This window comes from Macrosteles quadrilineatus, unplaced genomic scaffold (genome assembly GCF_028750875.1).
Source record: "Macrosteles quadrilineatus isolate MER2022 unplaced genomic scaffold, UCM_ALF_1.0 Scaffold_5__1_contigs__length_97177068, whole genome shotgun sequence".
NCBI lineage: Eukaryota > Metazoa > Arthropoda > Insecta > Hemiptera > Cicadellidae > Macrosteles > Macrosteles quadrilineatus.
Window position 1 is genome coordinate 66,194,291 of NW_026542598.1, and position 25,581 is coordinate 66,219,871.

Sequence of the window (25,581 nt, forward strand, 5' to 3'; positions counted from 1 at the left end):
TTGCATGATTTTTCCTGGTTATGAAAATTCTGTCTAGTCCTAATAGTAATTATACATTAGCTTATTTTTTAAATTAAGTGATATTCTTTATAATATTAAATTCTTTTCTTCTTTTGTAAATCATTTTCTCCCTGAGCAATTGTTGGAACATAATGTAGCAGTCTATGATGTAGTTACACTGTAATTACTGAAGTGGTGAAGATATTGTTCCAATCAGGATTGGCGTGTGGGAAGGACGAGGAAAGGTTTCTCAACAACACCGAGAGTCAAACTAAAAAGTGCCAATGATATTAGATTGATCCAATGGCAATTACCTGTTAATATGACTGTAAAACCCTGCAGACTAAGCAAATTTCTATTTGCCTGATTGGATTTCCACTCAAATATATCCTTAAACATGTCAGATTTATTCTCTATTTAAATATCATTAAGCTTAATTGACATGATCCATACGGCCATTCCTTTATTCCTGTCCGCTCCCTATGACTGAATGGGCCCTCTACAACTGAAGGTACACTGGATTCAATCTATTTCAAATCAACATTTTGTTCAAGAATAGTATTTAGATTTTGATTTGATTTATAACAACTACTATCTATGACAAACTCTTAGAATTGAATTCAAAATTTACTTTTATAGGCTTTGTTCTCATTAGTATATCAATAAGCAGTATAATGTGAATGTGGAGTAGTAGAACCAGTTTATTTAAAGATGTTCAATCACACAAGCATTATGTGTTAGGAAATAAATCTGAGCCGATGATGGACTAAGAAGATATGACAGAAAAATAATGTGAACCCTTTATACACAGTATACACTGTTTAAGTGACAGTTTATGGTGATTTAAGATTTAACCATTAACTAAGCACCCTTTGCCATAATCCATCACAATGATTTTCCCGCAGTTAAAAAAATACCTAGTAAATATTTTGGTAAACAACATTTTGGTTTGTGTTTGTATGGTTGTGTTATGGCTCAGTGGAAGAACAGAAACCAAAAATGTTAGAAACATGTATACGTTCAAGGGAATTGATACTGTGCACAAGGATCACAACATGGTAATATTTGTTTTGGGTGAGTAGATGTAAAAAAATATACATGTTAGTCTAATAGGTGTTTATTTAAGAGGCAAATAATTTATTAAATTTAAAAACCCTACCAAACCAAAACAACTTAATGTAATAAGTTATAGTACAATTTTGACATGGGTAAAATAATAAAACATTTGCTATTTAAATTAATAAAAAGCTGGTAATTATAGAAAGAAATAATGTTCAGTTAGAGTTTTATCAACTTAATTCACCAAATCCATTAATTTTTTTGTTTTGCATACTGTTTTACTACTTGTTTTACATACTGTATGTGAAATCCTGGCAATCCTTTCAACAAAGTGACAAAATGAGGCTAATAAGTTATGCCAGAGTCGTAGTTAATAAGTTGTTTATTAGCTTAAATAATAAACATAAGGAGTAGTCTTTAAACTCAGTCGTTTTTAACCACTGTGGTACAAATTTCAACCCCCCAGACCTCTTGAGACAGGGAAGGCAGAGGCAGGTGTTTAGAAGCGATGGATGTCTATTGGCACACAAACCTTTTTGAGAAATCTGTATAGATATATTGTAACAAAATATCTTGAGCTTTGGTTTTGAAGAAACACTCTTTGAACATAAAGTTGATCTTATTGTTTTCCAATAATAATGAACTTATATCATGGTGATCCAGTAGCAAATTTTGCAGGGGTCCCGCTACATTTTCTTATGCCATTGTGTAAACCCCAATCCTATTTTTATGTTAAGTAAGCAAGCAAATTTCCATCTAACTACTAACTGCGCTTCTGATCCATACTCCACTTTAGCGGATTATATTTAGTTTTTCTTAGTCTAACCACTGTGTGAATAAAAAAAAATATAGTAGGATATAAACAGTTGTGTAGGTAAACTGTAAAAGATAGTTTCTTTTGGTTTGATATCATAAACAATAATTAACATATGAATTCAAAATGTTCCAGATAAAACAATATGGCCTTTTAGGGTGGATCATTTAAACGAGTCATTAGCAAAGTTGAGGTAATTATTCAAATCTTAAGTCATACTCCAAATAAATTAGGTATTTAAAAATTTAATGTGAATGATGCATTTTTGTCATGAAAAGGTAATTTGTCTGATTTTGAGCTTTACAGACTGAAATATTGGTTAGAAAAGTAACAGCCAAATTTTTACTCACTATAAGAGAGTGCAAATTAACAATAACGACTGAAGTGAAAGCTAATACTTGACATGTTCTAAAATCAAACTATGATGTTGATAAATTATGATAGGACACAATGCAGTACAGACCATAGAGTAACATTGTAATATAGATAATATTATTAGGATAATTTTTTATGAAACATAATCGTTACTGTAATAGTAATTTAAAAATAATATACAAATTTTTACAATAATTTTACAAATAATTGATGAAAGGTCGTCATCTGTGGCTGACGATCCAATGATGCTGGCGACATTTCCTTTTTGAATGGCCGTGGCAATCCGTTGGACTAGGTAGCTTCTTACTTTAAAGTGACCCGTTTTTTTCAATCAGCTTGCGGCCTATTTCATCTATCCAGTTCTTGCCTTCTTTGCACCTTGGCCCAGCAGTTTCCACAATCAGGACAATTGACTGAAATCCTCTTATCTCAAATATTGGTGTATATTATTAGGGATTATTTAGGTATTAGGTATAGGTAATTAATCTACTGTTTGCATTACAGTATTTAACATCCAAGTACCAATCTGGTGTAAGCAATACTTTCATTTACAGTGAAATAAAAACTTCAGATCTTGGAAATCTTAGGATCTATCCGGAGACTCATTCATGTTTGGATTTCCTCCAGAACGAAGGTTATATTCTAGCTGCTGTGTACAGCTGTAAGGTTCCTAACTTGGCTGAGAATCTTCTAGATGCCTTTGACTTGACTAGATACTTTGCATATCAAGTCTGCAGTGAGAAGGACAAGGCAAGCTCCATAGTCACGTAAGTAAACCCTGACGATTAATCATTATTATCAGATGTGGTAAATTAAAGTGTAGAAGAAAGTAACCATAGGTTAGACTTATTCTATCTATATAAGAAATACACTTCATCACCAAGTTAAAGCTGTATCCAGTTAAAAATAAACTTATTGTGTACCTACCTAGAGTAATTGAGATTAAATCATTGTCAAACTTATACTTTTCTGCATTTGGACTGATTAGGACACATCTGTACAAAACTGTTGAAATTATTATTACTTTATTTACAAAATATATGTTTTACAAAATGATACAAAAATAAAATTAAAATTTACCTTTTCAAAAGAATCATAAATTATATTTCAGCCTACACACCCAGTCAGGGGTGGATTTTGAAGACATGCTGTACTTCGACTATGACCTAAAGGAAAACTTGGGAATCTTTGAGCTAAACGTCACCTTTTGTCCGATAGATGACAACGGCATATCTATGAAAGCAGTTGAGAGGGCTCTAAAACTATTCAATGTCAGAACAACGTTAAAGCCTCCTCTTAGCACTACAGAAAAGCACAAAACGCAAAATGATTCTTCAGAGTATTCAGTGCAAATTGATTACAAAGAATTGAAGACTTTTACACATTTAAAAACAGAAGAGGCTTTTGCCAGTGATTTAGATGAGAAGGAAAAGGATGAAGAGGATTATTGAAATTGTTTTACTAGTAAAATAAAGTTCTAAAATATTTTGTAGATAGTTTGATTGATTCAATAGTCAGCATTAATTTCAATTAAAAATCTTTGGGCAGCTTGAAAAAAATCTTAATCCATTATTAAGTCCACTTTAAGATGTCTTTTCTCGTAAACTTTATTGGAATTTTATTTCACTATACACACTATATACTGTGTTTAATTTTTTTTCCAGAGGTATACATCTAAAAGATTGAAATGCCTTTTAGGTTTGTACAAGTAAAGTCTCTTTTTTGCATATTTGATAGAAAGCGTGGTTAGTGTTGATGTTCCTGCTAAGGAGGTGGTGCCTCTGTTGTAAAAACTGACAGACCCTTCTCAACATCCTCCGTTGTTACTCCTTTGTCACTTGTCTGGATACAAACTGTCCCCAGCTCCGCAATGTCTGGTATCTCCTCGTACTCTCCGTCAAAGTAAAGAATGTCTCCACAGTCAACTTTGAAATTCTGAGAGATTCTGTAAGCATTTAGTCGAAAAATTTAGTCCAAGGATAAGAACATGCACTGATTAGTTGCATGGTACTTACAATTAATATGTGTTTTACATAAAAATTCACTGTTAATAGCCGATTGGAACTTAGAGAAACTTTCCTATTCTATAATGATAGTACACATGGTGTCTATGTAAAACTCTATACTATGGTACCTTTGACTATTTAACAGTCGGTACTCACTATGAAATGAAAAGAAATTGCACTTTATTGTTACAAAATAATATGATTCTATACAGCTGGTAAACAGGTCATCAGTAAAAAAAATTATCATATCAATAAAAGTGATAACAGTCTAAAACCATTGACTATCTACAACTAAAACATATTTAAATAAAATTATACATTTCTTTCCAGAAGGTACTGTTTGAACTTTTTTAAACCTTGAAATATTGTAAAGATCAGACTGTTGTCTTACTATAAAACCATATAATATTTATTTCAAGGTAAGCTTTGTAAACTTCAAGGTGCAGATTTGTCGTGTGTACAAGCAAAAGCTCTTGGATACAGTACTGTGAATTATTTGGTAACAATTTTTAAGATTTACATTAAAATCCCCTTTAAGACTTTACAATAGGTTTCCACCCTAAACATTACTAATAGTCCTTTAAGACATGTCCAAGAACTCTAAAACTCGCAAGCATAGGTACTCACAATCTAACTAGCTCCTTCCTAGGTGCGCTCATTGTTATTTTGTAGGTAATGAACTTGTTGAGGTCAAACCACTGAAGCAGACTCTCTATAGAAGAGTTGTCTGGACTTTGGTTTACAAAAGCAAGCTTGTAGCCTTTGCTGTGAAGGGAACTGAGGAGCCCCGGCACCTGCGGGTAAGGCTTCAGAGGTTGAAATCCATCATCTAGGACAATCCTGAAAAATATTTTTGGTTCTACAGCTTTGGTTGTCAAAATATAATATTTGTAATAAATTTCAAGTTTTTGTTTGGGAATGAATATGTAAATCAAATTGAGTTCTTTGTAACTCTGTTTATTAGGTACTTTGCAACAAATTTCTGTCCTTTTGATTTCCTTATTTTATGAAAGGGTCTCAATACTCTCAATCTTCTTAACTGTGGGTTTGTAGGGTAGCAGTCATGCTGTACACTGTCATTCAAAGAATCTAGTTGCTATAGTCAGATCCCTTTAAGAACCCTAGGGTTCTCTTAACGTTGGTTCTTGCTCATCCCCTTAGGGTCTTCACGGACTAAGGGAATGTGTGTGCATATCTAACAGGGTAAGACATCCAAAGAATACAGTATAAAAGTGCTACAGCACGGACATCTTTAACTCTAGGCCACGGCCTGGTAGAATTGGCATTGCTGCAAAGTAGTGCTGTTAAGTGCCAGGCATCCCATAAGCTAACATGGCAGACAGGTGACATCCGCTGATATAATCATGTACTGTATCATTCATTTGAATTTAAACTTATGTATATGTATTAAAAGATTGAAAATAAAACATATACAAGCAAACCTATACCAAACGTTGTTCTATACCAAAACAATATTAATGGAAAATCTATTTCCGTACATATTTAAAATGGAGTCAATATCTCCATAGCCCAGTAACCAAGCTTTCGTATTCTTAAAAAATACACAAATACGCATTAGCTCCCTCTAAACAAATCAGCTAGCACTCCTGACAGTGTTGCCAAATTGAACACGGCCTGAAGTTAAAGGTGGCCGTGGCTACCAGTCATCATACTTATACTTACTTTATACTTTTCTTTGAAATGGCGATCATACAAAGTAGGTATTTTAAGCCAAGTATGAATGGAGATGTGAGTGGCACGATCTTGTTAGTGACTAAGGTCGACATAATTTCAGTTCGGGTGTTAAGCCACTCCAAAAAATACTGAGGCAGTAAAATTTTACACACAAGCATTTCTGTGTTTAAAATCCATAGGTAACCCAGAATTTATTTTGGATCAGAGTAACTTGATATATTAATTCAAAGCTGAAAACATTGAAGAATATATGGGTTTTACCAAGATATTGGAAAAAACATTGAGTAGGTACGTACTTATATATTTTTACCTAACCCGCCATGTTAAACTTCCCTATGCCAAGCGTGATGTATACAGCTTCTTTACTTTTCGAGTGATATGTAAAGTTGAAAAAAACTCACTCGGTGAGTTAATGAAACCCATTTAAATAACATTGAGTGCTTAACTTAAAAAATATACCTCTATGGAGCCAAGGACGTTCAACGCTAGAAATAAGCTGTGCGCTTGAATTTTATTGTTATGTTTTGAAGAATTTTCCTAACCTAGTTTGTAATGTAACCTGTTTGTAAATGAACGTTACTGTTAGAAGATGAGTGAAATGGATAATGAAAAATATTACTCGCAACCTCCTGTATATTGTTGGGTCAGGTAAAATCTTGTACGTTACACGTTACGCAAGAGCGTGTTTACATCACTTAGGTAAATTATGCAACTCGCTTTCGCTTGTTGCACAACATTCACCTGCGTGATGTGAAAACGCTCTTACTACACTTGTAAGGTAAATAAATAGCTATTCTCAAGTTAGTCAATATGAAAATTAGTATAAATGACATAAAATATTTATAACTTACCCATTTTTATTTTGAATTGGCCTGGTCACGTCAAGCTCGAACCAGAAAGGCCAAATAGTCCTATCTGCAGATCAAAAATCAAACAAAGGCTATAAATTGTATTTAGCAGTGATTTTTCCAATACACAATACATTTTTAAACTACTATTATTAGTACAATGGTTCAATTAGTTAGCTGACATAACAGATAAACTACAGAATGTTTTAACAACATATGTAACTGTAACTAACCAAAATGTATTTTAGCACTAAATTATATAAATTAAACTCCTAGTACATTTACTGCAAACTCACGATTACTAGAAAAATACTTCGTGCTGCAAACTAAATACAAAGTCATCTCCTGGTATGTAATCGATTCTTGAACTTTCTATTCTAGCTGTGGACTGTCAATTATTTTACCTCCAATACCAATCTTAATTGTACTTGATGAATTATGAAAATTTTACAGGTTTACTACATACCATGGGTTTTAGATCATTAATTGTTATAAGTATTCAATCAAATTATATAAATAACTAGCTGAACCCGGCAGACGTTGTCTTGCCTTTGACTATTTATAATCCCGCGGGCTTTGCCCCGTTTAACTTCTTAATTTTCAAGATGATCTCGTTCGCATGGCTCAATCACGTCCTGGTTGAAGTTCGTTCGCTATGCTCACTCACCTTTAGATTGGAGCTCGTTCGCTACGCTCACTCACCTTTAGGTTGGAGCTCGTTCATTGCGCTCACTTGCCTTCAAGTTAGCTCGTTCGCTACGCTAACTCGCCTCCAGGTTGAAGTTCGTTCGCTACGCTCACTCACCTTTTGATTGCAAATTAGCAAAATGCAAATGGTTATTTTCATTCATGGTTATTAATGACAGTATTTTCATGATGATCTCGTTCGCATGGCTCAATGGTTGAAGTTCGTTAGCTACGCTCACTCACCTTTAGGTTGGAGCTCGTTCGCTACGCTCACTCACCTTTGGGTTATTGCAGCTCGTTCGCTGCGCTCACTTGCATGGCTCAATCACGTCCTGGTTGAAGTTCGTTCGCTACGCTCACTCACCTTTAGGTTGGAGCTCGTTCGCTGCGCTCACTTGCCTTCAGGTTAGCTCGTTCGCTACGCTAACTTGCCTCCAGGTTGAAGTTCGTTCGCTATGCTCACTCACCTTTTGGTTGCAAATTAGCTGTTGTCATAAATGTAAAAGAAATAATAGTGCTGCACCCTGTTGGTAATCCTTGTAACTTTAATGCTATTGAACATCATAGAACAGAACCAACTTGTTTAATTGAAACAGCTGTTAAGATTCATTAATTCCATTTCTCATAAGGTTAACATGGGAAACTCCAGAGCCACTGGGGCGGAGCCGATTGGACGGATCACGAAATTGATGGTGTATAAACCTATTCCATGACATTCTACACGTATGTACCAAGTTTTGTGGCAATCGGTTCAGCGGTGTCTGAGTTTATCACTGCCAAACAAACAAACAAATATATATACAAACATCCTCTTTTATACTTATAGATTTTTATGCAATACCAACATTATGGAATTGTAATGTTTAACGTTCATAATGCTATTTAGAATTTTTACCACTTTACACCAAGGGAATAAATAAATTAGTTACATTTCAAAGTTACGTAGTACCGGTATCCTAGATAAATTATTGTGCATACTTTTAGGTCAGTAGTTAGTTTGAAGAAGAAAAATTGAATAAATAAATTTACCCATGTGGAAGATAATCATTCGTGGGTAGAGTTCTCCAGGAATTCTTGGTTTTGGCTTTTCTGTTGAATGTGTTGGTTGAATATACACAGATTGTTCGCAAAAACATTTTATGTCACAAAATAGAAGAATAAAATATGTGGGTAATACTAAATGATTTATGAACCAATTTAACTGCTTGGAGGGATGAAAAATCATGGTTAAGTATATGAAATCTAACAGGTGACATAGAAGTCTCAATCAGATTTGTTTGTTAAGATTGTGATATGAGATAAGATTAGACCAGTCACAGTGTGATTTACCCAGTAAATCTGGACAAATATGGATGAACGTGGAGAGATAATTTTCAGAAGCAAACCAAAAGCTGTATGTTTTGTTTCACACAAGGTCTATTGAGAAATTAAGGAACAGTTTGTAATAAAAAAAAATTATAAATGAGAAAAGTTCTATCATATACATTTGAAAGAGCAACTAAAATACTGCCTTTATACACAGTTGTCAAACAAATTGATAGGCTCTTATCATAGCTGTGTGAGCTTTGAAATTCCCTTGTGGTAGAATACCGTTGTCTGCGCTGCGCTAACAGCTAACAGCCACTGGCACCCTGTTTTCATCATAAAGCGATACATGTTGCTCACCAAGTCTTCATTTCGTGAAACATGTGATAACTTAATGGAAGAAGGTGTTGACCATAGGTTGGTTGAGGGAAAATCTTCCATTTGAATGAATAAAGTTACTGTGTGAGGTCAGGCATCTTCATACAAAAACAAGATTTTGAAAATCAACTTTAGTAATTTTCAAAGTGAATGCACCATTTCCTGCAGAACTTTAATTTACTACGCTGTTTACTTAAACTACACACACTTGACAATACAATTATAGGCCTATAGATATTGGTTTATAACCTACAAAAAAACATATTACAGACTGCACCTCAACCCTACAGAGGGATTTTTAACCCAGCACATTTATTAACTTGAATATTGCAAAGAACCTTCCATTGTAACGGCTAGAGGAGACGAGTTTTTAAGTAAAAAAAATATTTTATGAGAGACTAACTTAAAGCAATACGATTCCAAAATAGAGAAATAATATATCTGATTGGGGAGAATACCCAAAGGTGGGAAAAGAAACAAAATCTTAAAAAATACTTTAAGTTTTGTTTATTTGAATTATTCCTTGAATAAATAACTACTCTCGTGGGTGTCTTCAGAGTACGAGTATTCAGGAGATTCTGTGCTGAAGATGTGAAAACCTTTCCTGACATCTCTCATGGTGATTCCTCCTTCGTTTACTAGGATACAGGCAACTCCAAGATCAGCTATTGGTTCCACATCTTCAAACTTAGACACTAAATACAGCATCTCTCCATACCACAAGTCCTCTTTTAAGTGTATACTGTAAATAAAACAAGAAATTCGATTTGTACTGTCTAGCATCATTCATTCAAAAGTAAAATGTTTAGTACTAAAAAATAAATGCTTTATTTTTTCAGCATTTTTACTACATAAATAATACCAAGTAAAGAATTTGTTTTGTGGCTCAACTTTAGGTGTTGAATTCTGTCTGGTGTGGTATGAAAATGTCCTTGATCATTGGGCTTTTTAAATATGTTCATGACTTAGGAATAAGCTCAGTCTTTAACAAAGCTTGCTGAGCAGGTGTCATTAGGATCACTAGTATCATACTTTACTAGATGATACTAGTGATCATCTAGTATCATCTAGTGATGATACTCATCAAAAAGTCAGTTTTATTTCCTCCATGAATAGATTAAATGGTTGAAAGTTCTAGTTCAAATCAAAGGCCACATTGTCAAGTATGAGTAAAGCTGCTAGTTATTGATTAAAATTTACTTACACCTCAAAATGATCAGTCTTGTTTCCAGGGTAAATTTCAATATGAGTTAGAAACCTCCTAAGGTTAAAGTGATCTATGAGTTGACAAACGGTGTTGTTGTCTACACTTTGAGAAATCAGAGCCAACTTGAACCCTCGACTCCGGAGTTCAGTGAACACCGAGGGTATTTGGCGATAGATCTTCAAGTGATTGAAGGCTTGGTCTACAATCACATTTCTGTGAATAGGAAACAAAAATTAAAGTAAATAAATACTTTCCAATTGTTAGATGGTAAACATGAAATGATTATAAACTAGTACCGGTAGTTAGATACAAGTAGGGTCTAGGTAAAAAAATCCTTTGTTTTCTATCTCATGTACATAACATGTATAGCTATTGGCAACATGGTTGGTTATACTTTGTTTTACACAATGTTAATTCATAAAAAGAAACTAAAAACCATTGTAATTCCTATTTCTACATATTTATAAATAACAACTAATATTTTTCCCTATTGAGAATAAACCTGAAAGATCGTTTTGCTGCGATGTTGAATTGGAAATCATACAATATCAATAAAGAATATATAACAAAGAAAATCACCCAAATTAGAGCATAATCGCTAAAAATCATTCTTTTTATATGATTGCTTAAAATATACTGTATTTATATATTTCTAAACTACAGTTCCCATCCATTGTTGCTTTAGTAAAACTATTATGTGCTTTTACCTAACCCACCATGTTAAATTTCCCTATTCCAAGTGTGATGTATACTACTTCTTTACTTAACGAGTGATGTAAAGTTGAAAAAACTCACTCGGTGAGGTAATAAAACCCATTTAAATAACATTGCGTGCTTAACTTAAAATATATACCTCTATGGAGCCGACGTTCAACGCTAGAAATCAGCTGTGCGCTTGAATTTTATTGTTATGCTTCGAATAATTTTCCTAACCTAGTTTTTGTTTGAAAATGAACGTTACTGTTAGAAGATTAGTGAAATGGATAATGAAAAATATTGTTCGTAACCTCCTGTATATTGTCGGGTCAGGTAAAATCTTGTACGTTACACGTTACGCAAGAGCTTGTATACATCACTTAGGAGATTTATGCAACTCGCTTCCGCTCGTTGCACAACATTCACCTGCGTGATGTAAAAACGCTCTTACTACACTTGTAATGTAAATAGCTATTACATTTGTTTATGTGATTGGGTTTCTTTACATCTAGAAATCATAAAAAATACAGTATAGGATTTAAAATGTTTAAACATTTCTCTAAAGAAAAAGAAATAGAACATACAAACAACATACTTATTTTTCACATGAAGAGGAGTTTTCAAGTCAGCTACTTGAAAAGGCCAAACTGTTTTGTCTGAAAAGGTGTTAAAATGTTTAAGCATAAAACAAGCAAAATCACACCTATGACAGCCATGTTAATTGTTAAAAATTATTAACTGTTCCATTTGCAAGAATTTATTTGATCTTTTTAACTATTTTTTTCATAACAATATTGTACTGGTCAACAATGATATCTATTTATTACCATAACTATATCATCATATAGCCACTTCTAATACTATGCCTGGTGAGACAAAAGTGGCAACACAGATGTCCCAAAACCATTCTGTTACAAACCAAAAACAGCTGTTGCACTAATATTATATTGGGGCAATGTTTATGTTTACATGTTTATTACTACTGTTATCACGTGGTAGTAGGCATGCCAGTGCAACCTCTCATCATTTCCGCGACCTTGTACTAAAGGAGGCTATGATATTATTAAAAAAAATTAATTTATCATCTTAATTATTTTAGATTTATTTTTATAATTGTAGTCAATACCTGGATCGAAAACAATAACTGATGGTCTACTATCGTCCCCTTTTGAAAACACAGATGCTGATTGGAAGGCATCGTTAAGATCAACTGATAACAATACAACACAAACAATAACTTTGTAAAAGAAAAATATCATTATCAAACAATATTGATAATGTTAATGGTTACTAGTAAAATTAGAATCAAACTTATTTAGTATACTTTAAAACTAATTGAAAATAGCATTATCGGACCACCAACGAAAAGATTTCAAATTTTTACTCATATTGTTATTTTATTCATACAAAGTACCAGTAATTTAACTATTTATTATGCAGCCATAGTTTGACTGCAACCACTATCCAATTATTTGCGGCTGATTTCTTGCATATAGTGCTTGCTAGGTCAGTAGTTTTTCATTATTTAAAACTGCACTAAAGTTTTAACGAATGAAGTCCAGAATTCCAGTTTTAATGTGTCCCGTTGTGTTTTCCTTGATCATTTTTTTTCATTACTACTGTACACCAGTGCAATGGCATTTTTACTGGAGGAATTAGAGTAGAAAGTACTTTTTAGGGAAAACGGTCCAAACCCTTGTTGTGAGTGTGCCGGGATTCGAACCCATCCTTCCCGGGTTTCTCATTAATTTTCAGATGGTCTTAGCTAAAGAAACAGCTGTTCTTCGACAGCATCAAAAAGCTCAACTTGGTCCAGGTGAGCAACCTGGGTCGGAGAAAAATTGAACACAGTTAGCTGAACCCTTTATGTATTCAATGTTATAAAATTAAACATTGACGGTTTTTATGTCATTTTAGTGGATACACATCAAGACTAAGTTTAACAAAATAAACTTATATTGGTTGGTTTTTATTTACAATGATACAGTTGATATATTGTTATAATTTTAATTTAACGTCAAGGAACAACATTAGTGGTTATATTTGATGACGTGGGAATCTCATTATATCGATCTAATGCTTTTTTGAATTCACCGATTTCCAATCCATCTTTTAATTCGATTACAAACACTCCTAATTTTCTTATAGCATCCAGCTCACTGTTGCTTCTGTCAAAGTAGAAAATTTCATTGTAGGGAACTTGTGTTATTCTGTGAATCCTGAAAACAAATTTAAGATTAGGTTTCTGGAGTATACCAAAGTTAAAACACACACACATTCTGGTTTATGATTATTTCAAAGCTGGGAATTAAAACTAATCACACAAGGGGCCATGAGAGTCTTCAGTTGGTGGTAGCCAACATCACGACTGGACTAGCGTGACTGCAACGTCGCCCATTCACAAATTTTTAAAAACTAATTAAAATATATTAAACAATATTTTCAAATCAGCTGGTATTATGAGATTTGGCGACAACGCACTCTTCTCCTTAAAGTCACGCTGTAAATTAGTATGCTCCTCCCTCAACTGCAGACTCTTGTGGACCGTACTAACATTTTGTGGATGAGAAAATTTTGTGAGGTAAAATTTATTGTTTAGTTAGTACTATTAAAATGTTAAATGGTGTTAAATTATTTACATTTTTTAGACTATGAGACACTAAAGATAACTTTCCAACAATAAAAGGATTGTAGATTTCTGAACTAGTTTGCAAAAACAAAAATTGATAAATTTTAGAACCTCATTATTAAAATTTTTTACATATTTGTTTGGAAACCTACAATTCTATATGATCCTTTTTCGGTCCACCAAATATTTCCTGGATAGGAAAATAGTTGTATAAATTGAAGAAGAGGAGCAGTTTGGTGTTTGTTTCAACGTCCGGACTGTCTGATATGGCAGCCAACCTGTACTTTTTCAGGTACAAGGAATTTAATGCATCCACTGCATCTGCATAGACTCCTAAAGGCTTCTTCAAAAAATCAGTTATACGTGCACTGAAACAAAAATGTTTGTTAGGTAGAATGGGTAAGAAGAAATACAGTAAGCTGATCATACTCAGTGAAAATAATTACGCATATATGTCACCTCAAATTATTCGACACTCCTTCTGTATTCATATTCAGCATTTAGTACACACAAAATTGCTGAGTCATTGAATGCAGAGTGTATACACTATACTAGGTTAAACTGTTGACTTTATGCTTACCTGTACTGGCCGTACTCCCTAAATAGATTTATCATCCTTATCAGCTGTTTAGTTCCATCTGATGTATGTACTGTAGAGGTTTGGTTGTTTGCTATTTGTGTTATGCTATTTGACTCCTTAATCAGCATAGTATGTGTTATTGGTTAACGGAGAGTCAATTAAAATACGTCTAATAACACTTAAAACATATATTTACAATTTACACTTATACTCTGTTTTAAACAAGACGGTAAATATATACAAAAGAATGGTGATCGATTTCAATTGGACACTCCAGTCATCTTCAGACCCAATAGGTGAATGACAAGAATCTTGAATAGCGTCCCTACTTATATCCTATTGGCTACCAGAAATTTTGTAATTTTACCAACTTCAAAACAATTAAGTGAATTTAACATTCTATTTCTAGTTACAGGCATTAATCATTACCTGAGAAAAAAATCAATCAAATATTTTGAAATCTATATGAATCATGAGAGTAACGTTTATTCGACAACAGCACTGAAACATCATAAACAGTCTTTCAATTTTATAGGGCAATTAAGGAGTCTACTTAAATAGTAAAATGGAGGATCTGGGAAATGAATCATGCATAAAAATTACCAAAAGTAGGAGCAGTATCTATAAGTATTATCTATCTTTAGTTACTGGAAAACCTTGTATCCGTAATCAAAAGAGTTGGGATTCACTCTGTATTTGGTTTAGAATCATGTTGGAGATTCAAACACAAATTGTTTGAAAGGAAATGCAAAACTGTTAGGTAAAGTAACTTATATTAATCAATTTACATTAAGTGTTATAACCACTGCCTATACTTAATGATGATACGATGCAAGTATAAATAAACTTAAGGATTTACACATACGTTTTCTTATGTCTCTTCACTGGTGTAACAACATCAGTTTCAACTCGGAAAGGCCAAATCACCATATCTAAAACATTTCAAAAATGTTTATGAAGTATCAAAATGAACATTTTAATACCATAGACAAATAGAATAAATATAGACTGTCAAAGGAAAGTTCTGCGATTTTGTACAATACACAACTAGTTTTTTTTATGTGCCACAATTTAATTTAGGTATGATTTGAAGGATAAGGTAATCATGGTCAGTTGTACTTAAAAAATTATTAAAAAAATGAAAATAATATTATTCTTCCTGAAAATAATAGTTATTGAACATTCCAATTTATAGAATACCTTTACAGTTGTTTTTATGTCTTGTACTGGAGTGGCTATAAGACAAGAATACATATTCACAAATCATTTTAAAAATTGGTTTCAAATTTCATTCTTGCAAAATAAATTAAAATACATTTTTCTCAAATTGAAAACTATAACTGTGTCAGAAGTTTTTTTTTCAACAAATAAAATGTAAGATAAGATAGATAACAATTAAAATAATAATCTATGGATTTACCTAGACTAAAAACTAGTAATTTAGGCTTCCTTAGCTCAGGAGCTGCAGTTGAGACTTGTGTAGGAGTTTCATTGAAGTTGCACAGACAAATATCAGAACATAAACTGATTACCAAACTTGCCACAAATATAACCTGGCAAACACAAATCCCTCCCCCCATTCTGCCATGTTTACAGTTCAATCACATGCCAGACAAACATTGATGCACTCTCCTCGTAGAACTTGGTGCATTATAACAAAATATCAATGTATCTCATCTTAAAATCTCTATGACGACAATCGTAGAACTAATTGACGTCAGAGTTAACAATGAGTTAGGGAGTTGAACATAACAAGAAATATATATTTTATTTATAGATGTACATTTTGTTCCTGGTTAGTTTGTGCTATGATGGTTGATTGATTCACTATAGGTATGGTAGTTAAGCACAAAGATGTGTTTGTTGAAAGAAAATCATGTCAATAATTATTATGCTCATAAAAGTTTATCTATGGACTCATTAACAGCTTGAAATTCAAAGAAAGTTCATGTGGCTCATGAAAAAATGCGTACTAGATACCTTCCAATGTGCCTTTTTATCAATATAATTTTACCGAAGTTTTGTAGATCATTCGTTGATGTGGGAACAATTTTTAAATTTATGGAAAAAAACAAAATCAGGACCACTCCAGTTCCACTCGATCCTAAATTTTTCAAGAGCCTTGAGTACCTGCCAAAAATGGTAATTATTGAGCCAGGTTAGTTCTTATTTTGCAACAACATCTCAAGTAACTTCTTAAAAATAAAATATGCATAGACTATGTTACATGACTTTTACTAATGCACTTGTAATATGTTTTACATAGAAAAAATAATTAAATACAGACAGACAGCTGTGCTGTGGTTAGCATATGTTCTGGCGTCCACTGCTAGGAGTGCCGTATAGTTATGGCGCACACCGGTGCAGCACAAGTGTGGTAGTGCTAGTAGACGGTGAGGAGCCGAGGATGGCAGCGAATCGAACATCAAGCATGTTTCTAGCAGCACATCGTGGAACCTTTCTTGACAACCTATATTTATTCTATTTTGTCTATGGTTTTAACATAAGTACACAAAATGTATTAGTGTTAAAGTAAAAAAATATGTTAAATTATGTGTATAGGAACTTTTTTAAATCCAAGCATTGATATGTTCCACAGATGGAGTGTTATGGCCATTTGAGGTAGAAACTGGTGTTGTCAAACCGTTCAACATTACTGAGTAAGTTTGCTTACTTAAGATAATCTTATAAGAAAAATCACTAATTTTACAGTATTCCTTCGTTATTAAAACCACAAGTCTCAATAATTAAAAAAACATGACATTATACAAGTTTATAAAAAATTTATTTGACCTTTAAATAAACTGGGAAGCTTGAACACATTAAAACCACAAAATAACTTAAAAACCACTCATTTTAGCACGTTATTTCCAAATTTGTTTGGGGGGGGAACCCCGTACCCCCTCCTTTGCCTCCTCGACCCTTTGGTGACCCTACTCAAAATATATGTCTAGGACCGCACTTGTTGAAAAGGATGTTTTTTTTTCAAACTAGAAATTTTAAACCTCGTCACACTACTGGTAGTAATCATTGAACCTGACTAACTTGATAATTTGTGGACTCAGAAGTAGTCAAGTTTGGGAGTTGTTGAGTTATCCGGAACATTAAAATTTTTAATAGGTTTTAAAAAATGAATACTAGGCCTACTACTATAACAGACTAATTTTTACAAATAAATTTATTACCTACTGGATTATGAAGAGTATTTTTACATAAAGAGTAAACAACCTTCAAAGAAATGTCAAATATTTCAAACGAAGTGTTCTGATATAATTGCTTGAAAAGTTGAATCTGCTTGTAAGACTGTTGACTGTCGTGTCAGGTTTTACTGTATATCTAATAAATATTGGCTCAGAATTCTTTCATAATCTTATTTATAATGTGAGCATGTAAGTTACTACCAAAATATGTTGTAAATAATATTTAGAACAAATACATAATGTTATTCTTGTGTGTTTAACTTGAAAAGTTGTTACAGAGTCGTTATTTAAAACCTAGGTATGAAGCCTCGACAGAACTCCCGAAGAAAAATCATCGAATATGGAGTGAAGACCTCTCTATCGAGTATGTATAGGAATTAATTACTATAATAATACACGTAACATTTATTTTACAGTGGGTGTCAATGGATTTAATTTTCAATAAAAGTTATACCTCTGATTAATCGTTCTTTTAAATTAAAGCTTTGAAAGTTGAGGTGTGCTTGAAAAGTCTGATGACTGATAATGTGGATTGTGGATATTTATAGGCATATCTCCATTCATACTTGGCTTAAAATACCTACTTTGTATGGTCGCCATTTCAATGAAAAGTATTAAAAAACTATTAAAAAGCGTATTATTTAAATGTTTTATTGTTTGAACAAATGATTTGTGCAAGAATATACATGTCTAAACCTTTCCTGTGTTCGTACACAGTACTAGCAAGAGGTGTTAACTGTAGTATTGTGAACACAACACACTACTCCAATAGAATAAGAATTTCATGTTGTTAGCCTCCGGATCACTGGTAAAGTAATAAATAAATTGACGACAACCTCGAAATTCTGCATAAATGTAAAAGCGGCCGTTTCATGGACACAATGGAAGAGTACGAGATTTATAAGGCTGTGAAAAAAGAACCACACAATGTCCTAAATGAACAAAGAGGTTTCAAGTCTAATATTATTTATGAATGGGCAATAAGAATAGGTGAGTCGCAAACAAAACATTGGTCAACTCGTGATAAGCAAGTAGGAGGGGGAGGAAATACACTTGGAGATCAAGATAACGCATCAGTCTAGACCTGCCCTCTGTGCGTAACGTGCTTCCTGGTACCGTGTTTCGTAATGTTTATGTGTTATGTTCGTGTGTTCGTCCGTGTTTTATGTATATATGACCTTGATGGATTTTTACCATGACGACTTCCTATGGAATGAAGTTTTGATGTCATTAAGCCTGATGAAGTTCCCCCGGGAATGAAACTGCAGTAGCCTACATAGACTACAAAGGATCACTTTTGACAGTATAAGGTATTTAAACCATTATTTATTAGAATAAGAATGTCTCACATTCAATTGATTTTATATAAAACTAGCACACCCCATCGTGTCTTTGATCATAAACACATTTAAATTAAGCAAAATGAATAATCCATTAAAAAATTAATAAAAAACATAATTTATTTTTATTACCGTACACCCATAGTATCACCTATAGATAAATTGTATTCAACAAATGTAGTTAAATGTAGGCTATGTGACTGCTGAAGTTAAACTAAGGGAGAACTTCGCTTCATTTAAAACTTTAACAAAGCTAGTTCCACCAGGAGATAAATAAATAAATAAATAAATAAATCTTTATTGTCACATAACGTTTTAAATCTTAGCATAGCTAAAAAACAGATGACATTGTCAAGATTAAAAACTAACCTAAAATATACAATAATATGTCTTATGCACTAAAATACCCTTAAACAAGATGTCAAAATTTGCTGATCAATAAAATTAAAAAGTGAATTTCTTTGAATAGTAAGAATAAGACATATAAGACACTTTATACAAAATAACGTCATATTGTTTCATTGGTTTCGTTTAGGTATTCATTTATACTGTAATATGTTTTACTAGTCAGAAAATCAGCAAGGCTGCTTTTAAAAGATTTATTATGAATTAAAGTTTTTAGAGTTGTGGGTAGGTTATTAAAAAGCTTTTCCCCCTCCCCATATATTTAGGAGTTTTTTCTACCAGCTTCAAACGGTGTCTCGGGTATTGAAAATTATTCTTAAATCGGGTGTTATTAATGTGAAATGAAAAATGAAATGAAATGAAAAATCCTTTATTTTTTCAGGCAAAGTTAGGGCCACATGGCCCTTTCTTACACTTAACCTGACATTAAAAATATAACATAAATAATGTAACATAGGGATAACTTAATCTAATTAAACATAAAATATTTAACAATTCAAGTACCTACATATCTAAAAAAAACATAAAAATTTAACAAATAGAAAAACACATTCACACACTCTCGCATACACACATCAGCAAACGCGCAAGGTAACAGTAGCCCTAGGACACGCCAGCCGAGACCATCTTCTCAAAATAGAGCTTTTTCAGTGCCGCCACAAACTGGGAACGTTTTTCAAGGGTCTTAATGTGTAGGGGTAGGCCGTTCCACAGACGACAAGCGGTAACAACAAAAGCCCTGCCATAAGCTGTGGTCACATGATGAGGTATACGCAATGTAATCGAAGAATAACGAGACATTCGTGAACTACCCTGAGACACAAATTTAAAATCGGATTTGAAATATTTTGGGGAGCCTGTTTTCAAAATTGAAAAAACCAATGACAAAATTTTAATAAATCTTTGATCATTTAATTTCAGGATGTGTGCCTCAAAGTAGTATGGCGTGATATGCTCCATACGTCGCAGACCATAGACAAATCTCAAACAATAATTCTGTGACCAAAGTAATAATAATGAATAGTAATGAGTAGTAATAGTAATGAAGGTAATAATGTGGTCAAAGTTTTCACTAATATAGTCATCAAAATTTGACTGCACCTCTAACAATGTTTTGTAAATTATTAAATTTGGAATGGTCATAATATTCAATTTTCTAAAAACTGTCTTGCATGAAGATTTCCATGGTAAAAGGTCATGATTCTTATAATTTTCTTTTGAATTTTAAAAACTCTTTCAATTTCAGAGGAAAATCCCCAAAATTCAATTCCATATTGTGCTATTGAGTAAAAGTATGCATAATATAGCATGATAGAAGTTTTTAAATCTATGGAATTTCTTAAGCACAATATTTGAAAACAAGCTGAATTTAATGTTCCAATTACTGACTGAATGCACTTACTCCAGGTCAAATGTTTATCAATATACAGCCCTAAAAATTTTACATTATCATCAGTTGGTTGGGATTGATCAATGATTGCAACTGATTGAGGTGTACAAAATCTTACAAATTTGGTTTTCTCCTCATTCATTTTCAAACCATTGATCTCAAACCACTTTCCCAATTCAGTTAGACTTTCTTCAATTTTATGTTTTAATTCATCATTGTTTTTTGTTTTCACTACTGCTGTAGTATCATCTGCATAGAGTATTAGATTATTTGTGACATTTTTTGGAAGATCATTAATATATATAAGAAATAGAAGTGGCCCCAAAATCAAACCTTGAGGCACACCCTTTTTAATTTTTTGCCATTTTGATTTTGCTTTTAAATTATCCTTACAAATTACTGTTCTCTGATGGCAATTATTTAGGTAGGATTTTAACCATGATACTGAATTTACAGAAAAGGGATATAATTCTAGTTTTTTAATGAGTATATCATGATTGACACAGTCAAACGCCTTGGATAAGTCAAAAAACACACCCATTGTGCTATGTGACCCATCCAAGGCCCATGACACCTCCTCAACCAAGTCTGAGAGCGCTCTCATGGTACCTAAACCCTTTCTAAACCCAAACTGCTTGTTAGAAAAAATATTGTGGGTTTCCAGAAATGAAGATATTTGATATATTTAAGTGTTCAGGAAAAATACTGTTGAGGAATGATTGGTTTATAATGATAGAGAGTGGTTCTGCAATGAATTTAGAAGCAATTTTGACCAAATTTAGTGGTATTTCGTCCCAGCCTGACGACTTCTTGTTCTTGAAAGATTTAATAATTTTAATAACATCCTTCACGTCTATAAATTGAAAGTCAAATTTTGTGGTCTGCTTTTGATCTATTTATTTTATTGTAAGTTGTACTGCCTCACTTTCAGAAGAGGAAAATCCAATTTGATTTGTTATATTTATAAATTTGTTATTAAAATATTCTGCAATTTCCTTTGAATTTGTCATGGATTTGTCAGCCACCTTGATATTGGGAAAAGTAGTCTGGCTCTTTCCCAAACCTAATTCAGTTTTGATAATAGCCCAAGCAGCCTTCCTTTTATTTTCTGAGTCTTCAATAAATTAAGCATTACATGATTTCTTTGATTTATTACACACTTCACTACACTCTGAAACCACCTACATAAGGGTTTTGACCAGATTCCCACTGTATTTCCTTTCACTCAAAATCATTCACCTTATAAATCTTTAAGATCATTCACGGAAGATGTTAGGATCATTTTTGGATAAATTTAATGAACATCTACCTAAACAGTCAACACAAAAATCTAACTCAGCATATGCCGACCATTTGATTGATAACAACTTAAGCTATACTAACATCCATAATAATTTATAAATACTCCATAAATGCAATAAAGAGCCAATCATGACAACAATTGGGGAATTCAAAATTTACAAGGCCATAAAACAGGACCTGCAAAATGTTTTGTATGACAAGCTCTCTTTCGTATCAAAAATTTGGAATTCCCTTAGATACCTACCTACATATTCTGTAGCATGTGGCTTGCGTAAAAGAAAACATACTTTGACGAGAAAGTTTTTTCTATAAAGATCAGCACAGCAGTAGGCATTATTCAGTTATTTATCTAAAATTATAGATCCAAAATAAAAATAGATTTTTCCCCTCTAAGAGTCGATTCATATTCTTTTGAAAGATGTACACCTACTGTACTGATTTTAATTACCTAGACTCTAGACATAGTCATAGACCAAAGCAATACAGATAAGAAACAAAAATTGAACCAAGGACTCTCAGTGGCAACCAATGCTACTGGTCTCTAAAACATCCTAAAAAGCAAAATTCTCTCCACGAAAACTGAAATGAAGGTCTATAAAATATAATATTAGTACCTAGTTACATATGGATCAGAAACCTGGGTATTGTCCAAACATGATGAAAAGAGATTGATAACTATTGAAAATAAAATGCCTACTTAGAAGGATATTGGGACCGATAGTAAAAGATGGAATATGGAGGATAAGAACAAACCAAGAATTGAGAGACATCTATCCATAAAGACAAAGACATTATACTGTAGCTTTAATCAAAAGCAAAATACTGATGTGGGCAAGACATATCTATATAAGACAAGGGAGTCAAATTTACGAGTGGTTTTCGACGCAGTTCCTGCAGGGAGGCGACCACTGGGCAGACCGAGATTGCGGTGGTGGGACCAAAGACATGAGAAGAATGAATGTTACGGAAGAACTGATGGAAGACCGAGGAAGATGGAGAAAAGCTGTTGTCGAGGCCAAAAACCTGCTTAGGTTTGAGTGGCCAACTAGGTAAGGTAAGGCAAGGTAAGATCTGAAATAACAAACTAATAACAAATAAAATTTTCTTGCAGACATATAGAACTAACTGACCACAACAGAAAACTATTGAAAATGCACAATGATGCTACAAGGGCTATTGTGTATCTGATTAAAAAAAGGATAAAGGTGGCAGTCGCCCAAACAACAAAAGAAATCATCATAATGAGACATTTATTACATCTGTTCGATATTGACCATCTTTTTGACTTCATGGAGTTGGATATGGATTCTCCTGTGAATCATGTTAAAATGTAAGTTCTCTCAATTGTTTTTTTATTACTTTTTTTAGATGTTTAGCCTCTGGCCTGTTTGTAGAACATAAGCTAAGACTGGCTGGGTAGCTGAAAGTTTATTGTGCTCGCCCATCAAACAATGGTTGCCAGATTGATCCTGAGAAATGTTCGTAACTTTTTGATGGTTCAAAACTGGATCACTCACTCCAATCTACACTCTGAAAATACGCACATAGGTGGCATCCCCATCCCAATGATTTATAGTTGATAATAGTTAATAGGTGTAAACAAATCTTTAAAATCCTTTAATGTAAAGTGTTATTAATATTTTCAAATAATTTATATACTGTATTGTTTTGTAATTAATCCCCTCAGGGGTAGTTGTCTGTAAACTACAAGGGAGGCCTCTTGTGGGTTGGTGACCACGAGGTACCCTAGCCAACCCCCAGATCCCCCCTCTTCTTTGTTCTGGTTTCTATGGCCAGCATACTACATCCTTTGCTGGCTCTTCTTTCTTCTTTGATTTCCTATTGAACAACTCTTCTTCCCTTCTTCCTTCCTTTGCCTATTTATCAGCCGAACTTCAGTGGTGTAAAGCGATCCATGCTAAAGAGGTGAATACCACCGTGCTCCCAAGTGGTGTGGTTTGTACAAAGCCTCTAGGATTCCAGGCGACTTGCTAGAGTAACAGAGTATGAGGTGCTCTGCCTGGGCTCGACCTTCAGCCTCACAGCAGTTGTCTGGTGGGAACGTTATGGTTTCTAGAAAACCTAAACCCTACCAGAACCCTCAAAGACAATATCTCGAGAAGACCCATATTTGATGACACCCCAAAGACCAGAGGAACACATACCAGGCCAAACTTTGGGTCTGTATGTCAAAACGAGTGTGGCCAAGCACCCTAGGAGGTGCAACGGTCACTCCACCATCGGCAATAGGAGGCATTCAAAGAAGGCCAGAGATTCAACCCGTACGTCTGATGAGGGTCAAGACGCAGGGGTATTTCAACAAACACCTTCAAACTCTGGGAATCATCACATCATTCTGGATTACTACAGGCTTTGGGGCTAAAAGGGCACTGTTTTGTCAAAATCAGCTAGGTGATTAATCAGACGCTAACATTCGGCAAAGCTCCCGGACCTGGTCAAGGACACAGCACAGGCATAGCATCTAGTTGGTAGCAAGTGGGAAATGCACAATTTAAGCTTTGGTTGATGTGCTATAGCATAGGACCCTGATGAGTCCGCCCCTTCTCAATACAATACAATACAATTTGTAATTAATTGAGAAGAAAATCAATTTCTTTAATCTTATTTTTAACTACTCATACTTCATCTTGTTTTAATACAAATTGAAAATTGTAATGCCTTGCTGGATTTTTTTAACAGTAATTATTTTCAGAATCAAAGAAGAATCTGGGTTTGACTATCAGGATCTCATATATTTTGGAACAAACCAAACCATTTTAAATGAAATTAAAGAAGCATTAAATGTGACAACTATACATGTCAACTCTGAAACAGGGATCAGTTTCAAACACATATATCAAGCTGTGTATATTTATAATATCAAGGACTATATGAAAGTAGTCCGAGGTAAGCTTACATTTCTTGGTAAAATTGTTTCTGACGAAGAATTTGAAATTAAGCCCCTAGTTCAAAAGATGAAAAGTAAAAGAGGGACAAATTCAAAACAGTTTCGACAATTTTCCCCAACACTTGGATCATCCTTTAATGTAACAAAGAAAATCACTAGAAACATAGATTTTACATCACATAAAGTAATGAAGCCTCCTAAAAAACAATCACCGAAGAGGATGAAGAATGGCAGATCTAGAATATTGACAACAAAATCACAAATATTGTTTAAAAGTAAAACTGATCAAATAAGCAAAGAGATTATTACAAGAATATCTGGAAATGAACAAAAAACAGTGAATTCAACTCATAGTAACAAGGAAGGAGGTAGGCCTAGTAGAAAATCTAGAAAAAAATGTGAAACACCATCTATGCCTAAGTTAGAACCCTTAAGCAAATTTTTGAAGAATGCAAGAACCAGAAGAAAAAATACTTGAAAAATTAAACCTCAAAGTAATTTAAAAAAATATTTAATTTACATTTGAACTATATAGTTGAAATAGAAATATGGGTTGCATCAATTTTATTCAAGCCTATTGAGTCTATTTTGTAAATAAAAACATGTTCCTATTTAGTCTAGGCCTACAATTTTTCCCCGACTGAAAAATATATTTTCTTTCGAACTTCGATCTAAATACCAACACTACAGAAATCCAGATCTCTGGTTTTCCTGATATTTTTCTTTTGTAAAAGCCTTTAAAATGAGGTGTCACTCA

The 25,581-nt window shown here is 33.3% G+C and overlaps 5 protein-coding genes across 7 annotated transcripts; 2 read left to right on the plus strand and 3 right to left on the minus strand.

The window, feature by feature from the left end:
• Positions 1-704: 704 nt before the first annotated feature.
• Positions 705-3,732, plus strand: LOC128993953 (magnesium-dependent phosphatase 1-like). Its single transcript, XM_054418096.1, has 4 exons — positions 705-1,074; positions 2,009-2,066; positions 2,803-3,015; positions 3,360-3,732. The coding sequence occupies exons 1-4, from the start codon at positions 891-893 to the stop codon at positions 3,697-3,699; spliced, it is 795 nt and encodes a 264-aa protein (XP_054274071.1). The 5' UTR covers positions 705-890; the 3' UTR covers positions 3,700-3,732.
• Positions 3,733-3,837: 105 nt separating this feature from the next.
• Positions 3,838-8,727, minus strand: LOC128993955 (magnesium-dependent phosphatase 1-like). The gene is made up of 4 exons (XM_054418099.1): positions 8,514-8,727; positions 6,801-6,864; positions 4,882-5,094; positions 3,838-4,193 (listed from the first exon to the last, which is right to left on the minus strand). Exons 1-4 carry the CDS (start codon positions 8,707-8,709, stop codon positions 4,013-4,015), a joined length of 654 nt encoding a protein of 217 aa, XP_054274074.1. The 5' UTR covers positions 8,710-8,727; the 3' UTR covers positions 3,838-4,012.
• A 956-nt stretch (positions 8,728-9,683) lies between these two features.
• Positions 9,684-12,797, minus strand: LOC128995662 (magnesium-dependent phosphatase 1-like). The gene is made up of 5 exons (XM_054420679.1): positions 12,794-12,797; positions 12,197-12,280; positions 11,666-11,726; positions 10,372-10,587; positions 9,684-9,909 (listed from the first exon to the last, which is right to left on the minus strand). Exons 1-5 carry the CDS (start codon positions 12,795-12,797, stop codon positions 9,684-9,686), a joined length of 591 nt encoding a protein of 196 aa, XP_054276654.1.
• Positions 12,798-13,037: 240 nt separating this feature from the next.
• LOC128993956 (magnesium-dependent phosphatase 1-like) lies at positions 13,038-15,958 on the minus strand. The gene is made up of 4 exons (XM_054418100.1): positions 15,700-15,958; positions 15,145-15,211; positions 13,852-14,067; positions 13,038-13,289 (listed from the first exon to the last, which is right to left on the minus strand). Exons 1-4 carry the CDS (start codon positions 15,857-15,859, stop codon positions 13,088-13,090), a joined length of 645 nt encoding a protein of 214 aa, XP_054274075.1. The 5' UTR covers positions 15,860-15,958; the 3' UTR covers positions 13,038-13,087.
• Positions 15,959-16,053: 95 nt separating this feature from the next.
• On the plus strand, positions 16,054-25,392 carry LOC128993950 (uncharacterized). 3 transcript variants are annotated; one of them, XR_008490850.1, is made up of 5 exons: positions 16,054-16,437; positions 16,879-16,939; positions 17,758-17,843; positions 23,028-23,246; positions 24,630-25,392. XR_008490850.1 is itself a non-coding variant. In XM_054418093.1 (5 exons), exons 1-5 carry the CDS (start codon positions 16,245-16,247, stop codon positions 25,300-25,302), a joined length of 1,212 nt encoding a protein of 403 aa, XP_054274068.1. In that variant the 5' UTR covers positions 16,054-16,244; the 3' UTR covers positions 25,303-25,392. The 3 variants fall into 3 exon arrangements, 1 of the variants encoding a protein (XP_054274068.1); XR_008490851.1 differs by having other exon boundaries at positions 16,054-16,421; XM_054418093.1 differs by having other exon boundaries at positions 17,778-17,843.
• Positions 25,393-25,581: the final 189 nt, after the last annotated feature.

What these genes read in the sequence shown, in the direction of transcription:
- LOC128993950 (XM_054418093.1), top strand. Translation starts at nt 16,245, where the DNA reads ATGCGTACTAGATACCTTCCAATGTGCCTTTTTATCAATATAATTTTA. An exon ending in AAACCGTTCAACATTACTGA is followed by an intron (nt 16,940 to 17,777) that starts GTAAGTTTGCTT and finishes TTTAAAACCTAG; the next exon opens with GTATGAAGCCTCGACAGAAC. An exon ending in AGTGAAGACCTCTCTATCGA is followed by an intron (nt 17,844 to 23,027) that starts GTATGTATAGGA and finishes ATTTTCTTGCAG; the next exon opens with ACATATAGAACTAACTGACC.
- LOC128993953 (XM_054418096.1), top strand. Translation starts at nt 891, where the DNA reads ATGATTTTCCCGCAGTTAAAAAAATACCTAGTAAATATTTTGGTAAAC. An exon ending in CATGGTAATATTTGTTTTGG is followed by an intron (nt 1,075 to 2,008) that starts GTGAGTAGATGT and finishes AAAATGTTCCAG; the next exon opens with ATAAAACAATATGGCCTTTT. An exon ending in AAGGCAAGCTCCATAGTCAC is followed by an intron (nt 3,016 to 3,359) that starts GTAAGTAAACCC and finishes ATTATATTTCAG; the next exon opens with CCTACACACCCAGTCAGGGG.
- LOC128993955 (XM_054418099.1), bottom strand. Translation starts at nt 8,709, where the DNA reads ATGATTTTTCATCCCTCCAAGCAGTTAAATTGGTTCATAAATCATTTA. An exon ending in AATGATTATCTTCCACATGG is followed by an intron (nt 6,865 to 8,513) that starts GTAAATTTATTT and finishes TTTGATCTGCAG; the next exon opens with ATAGGACTATTTGGCCTTTC. An exon ending in CCAATTCAAAATAAAAATGG is followed by an intron (nt 5,095 to 6,800) that starts GTAAGTTATAAA and finishes AATATTTTTCAG; the next exon opens with GATTGTCCTAGATGATGGAT.
- LOC128993956 (XM_054418100.1), bottom strand. Translation starts at nt 15,859, where the DNA reads ATGGGGGGAGGGATTTGTGTTTGCCAGGTTATATTTGTGGCAAGTTTG. An exon ending in ATTACTAGTTTTTAGTCTAG is followed by an intron (nt 15,212 to 15,699) that starts GTAAATCCATAG and finishes GAAATGTTTTAG; the next exon opens with ATATGGTGATTTGGCCTTTC. An exon ending in GTGAAGAGACATAAGAAAAC is followed by an intron (nt 14,068 to 15,144) that starts GTATGTGTAAAT and finishes TTTTTGTTTCAG; the next exon opens with TGCACGTATAACTGATTTTT.
- LOC128995662 (XM_054420679.1), bottom strand. An exon ending in AGTTATTGTTTTCGATCCAG is followed by an intron (nt 11,727 to 12,196) that starts GTATTGACTACA and finishes ACACCTTTTCAG; the next exon opens with ACAAAACAGTTTGGCCTTTT. An exon ending in CCTCTTCATGTGAAAAATAA is followed by an intron (nt 10,588 to 11,665) that starts GTATGTTGTTTG and finishes TCCTATTCACAG; the next exon opens with AAATGTGATTGTAGACCAAG.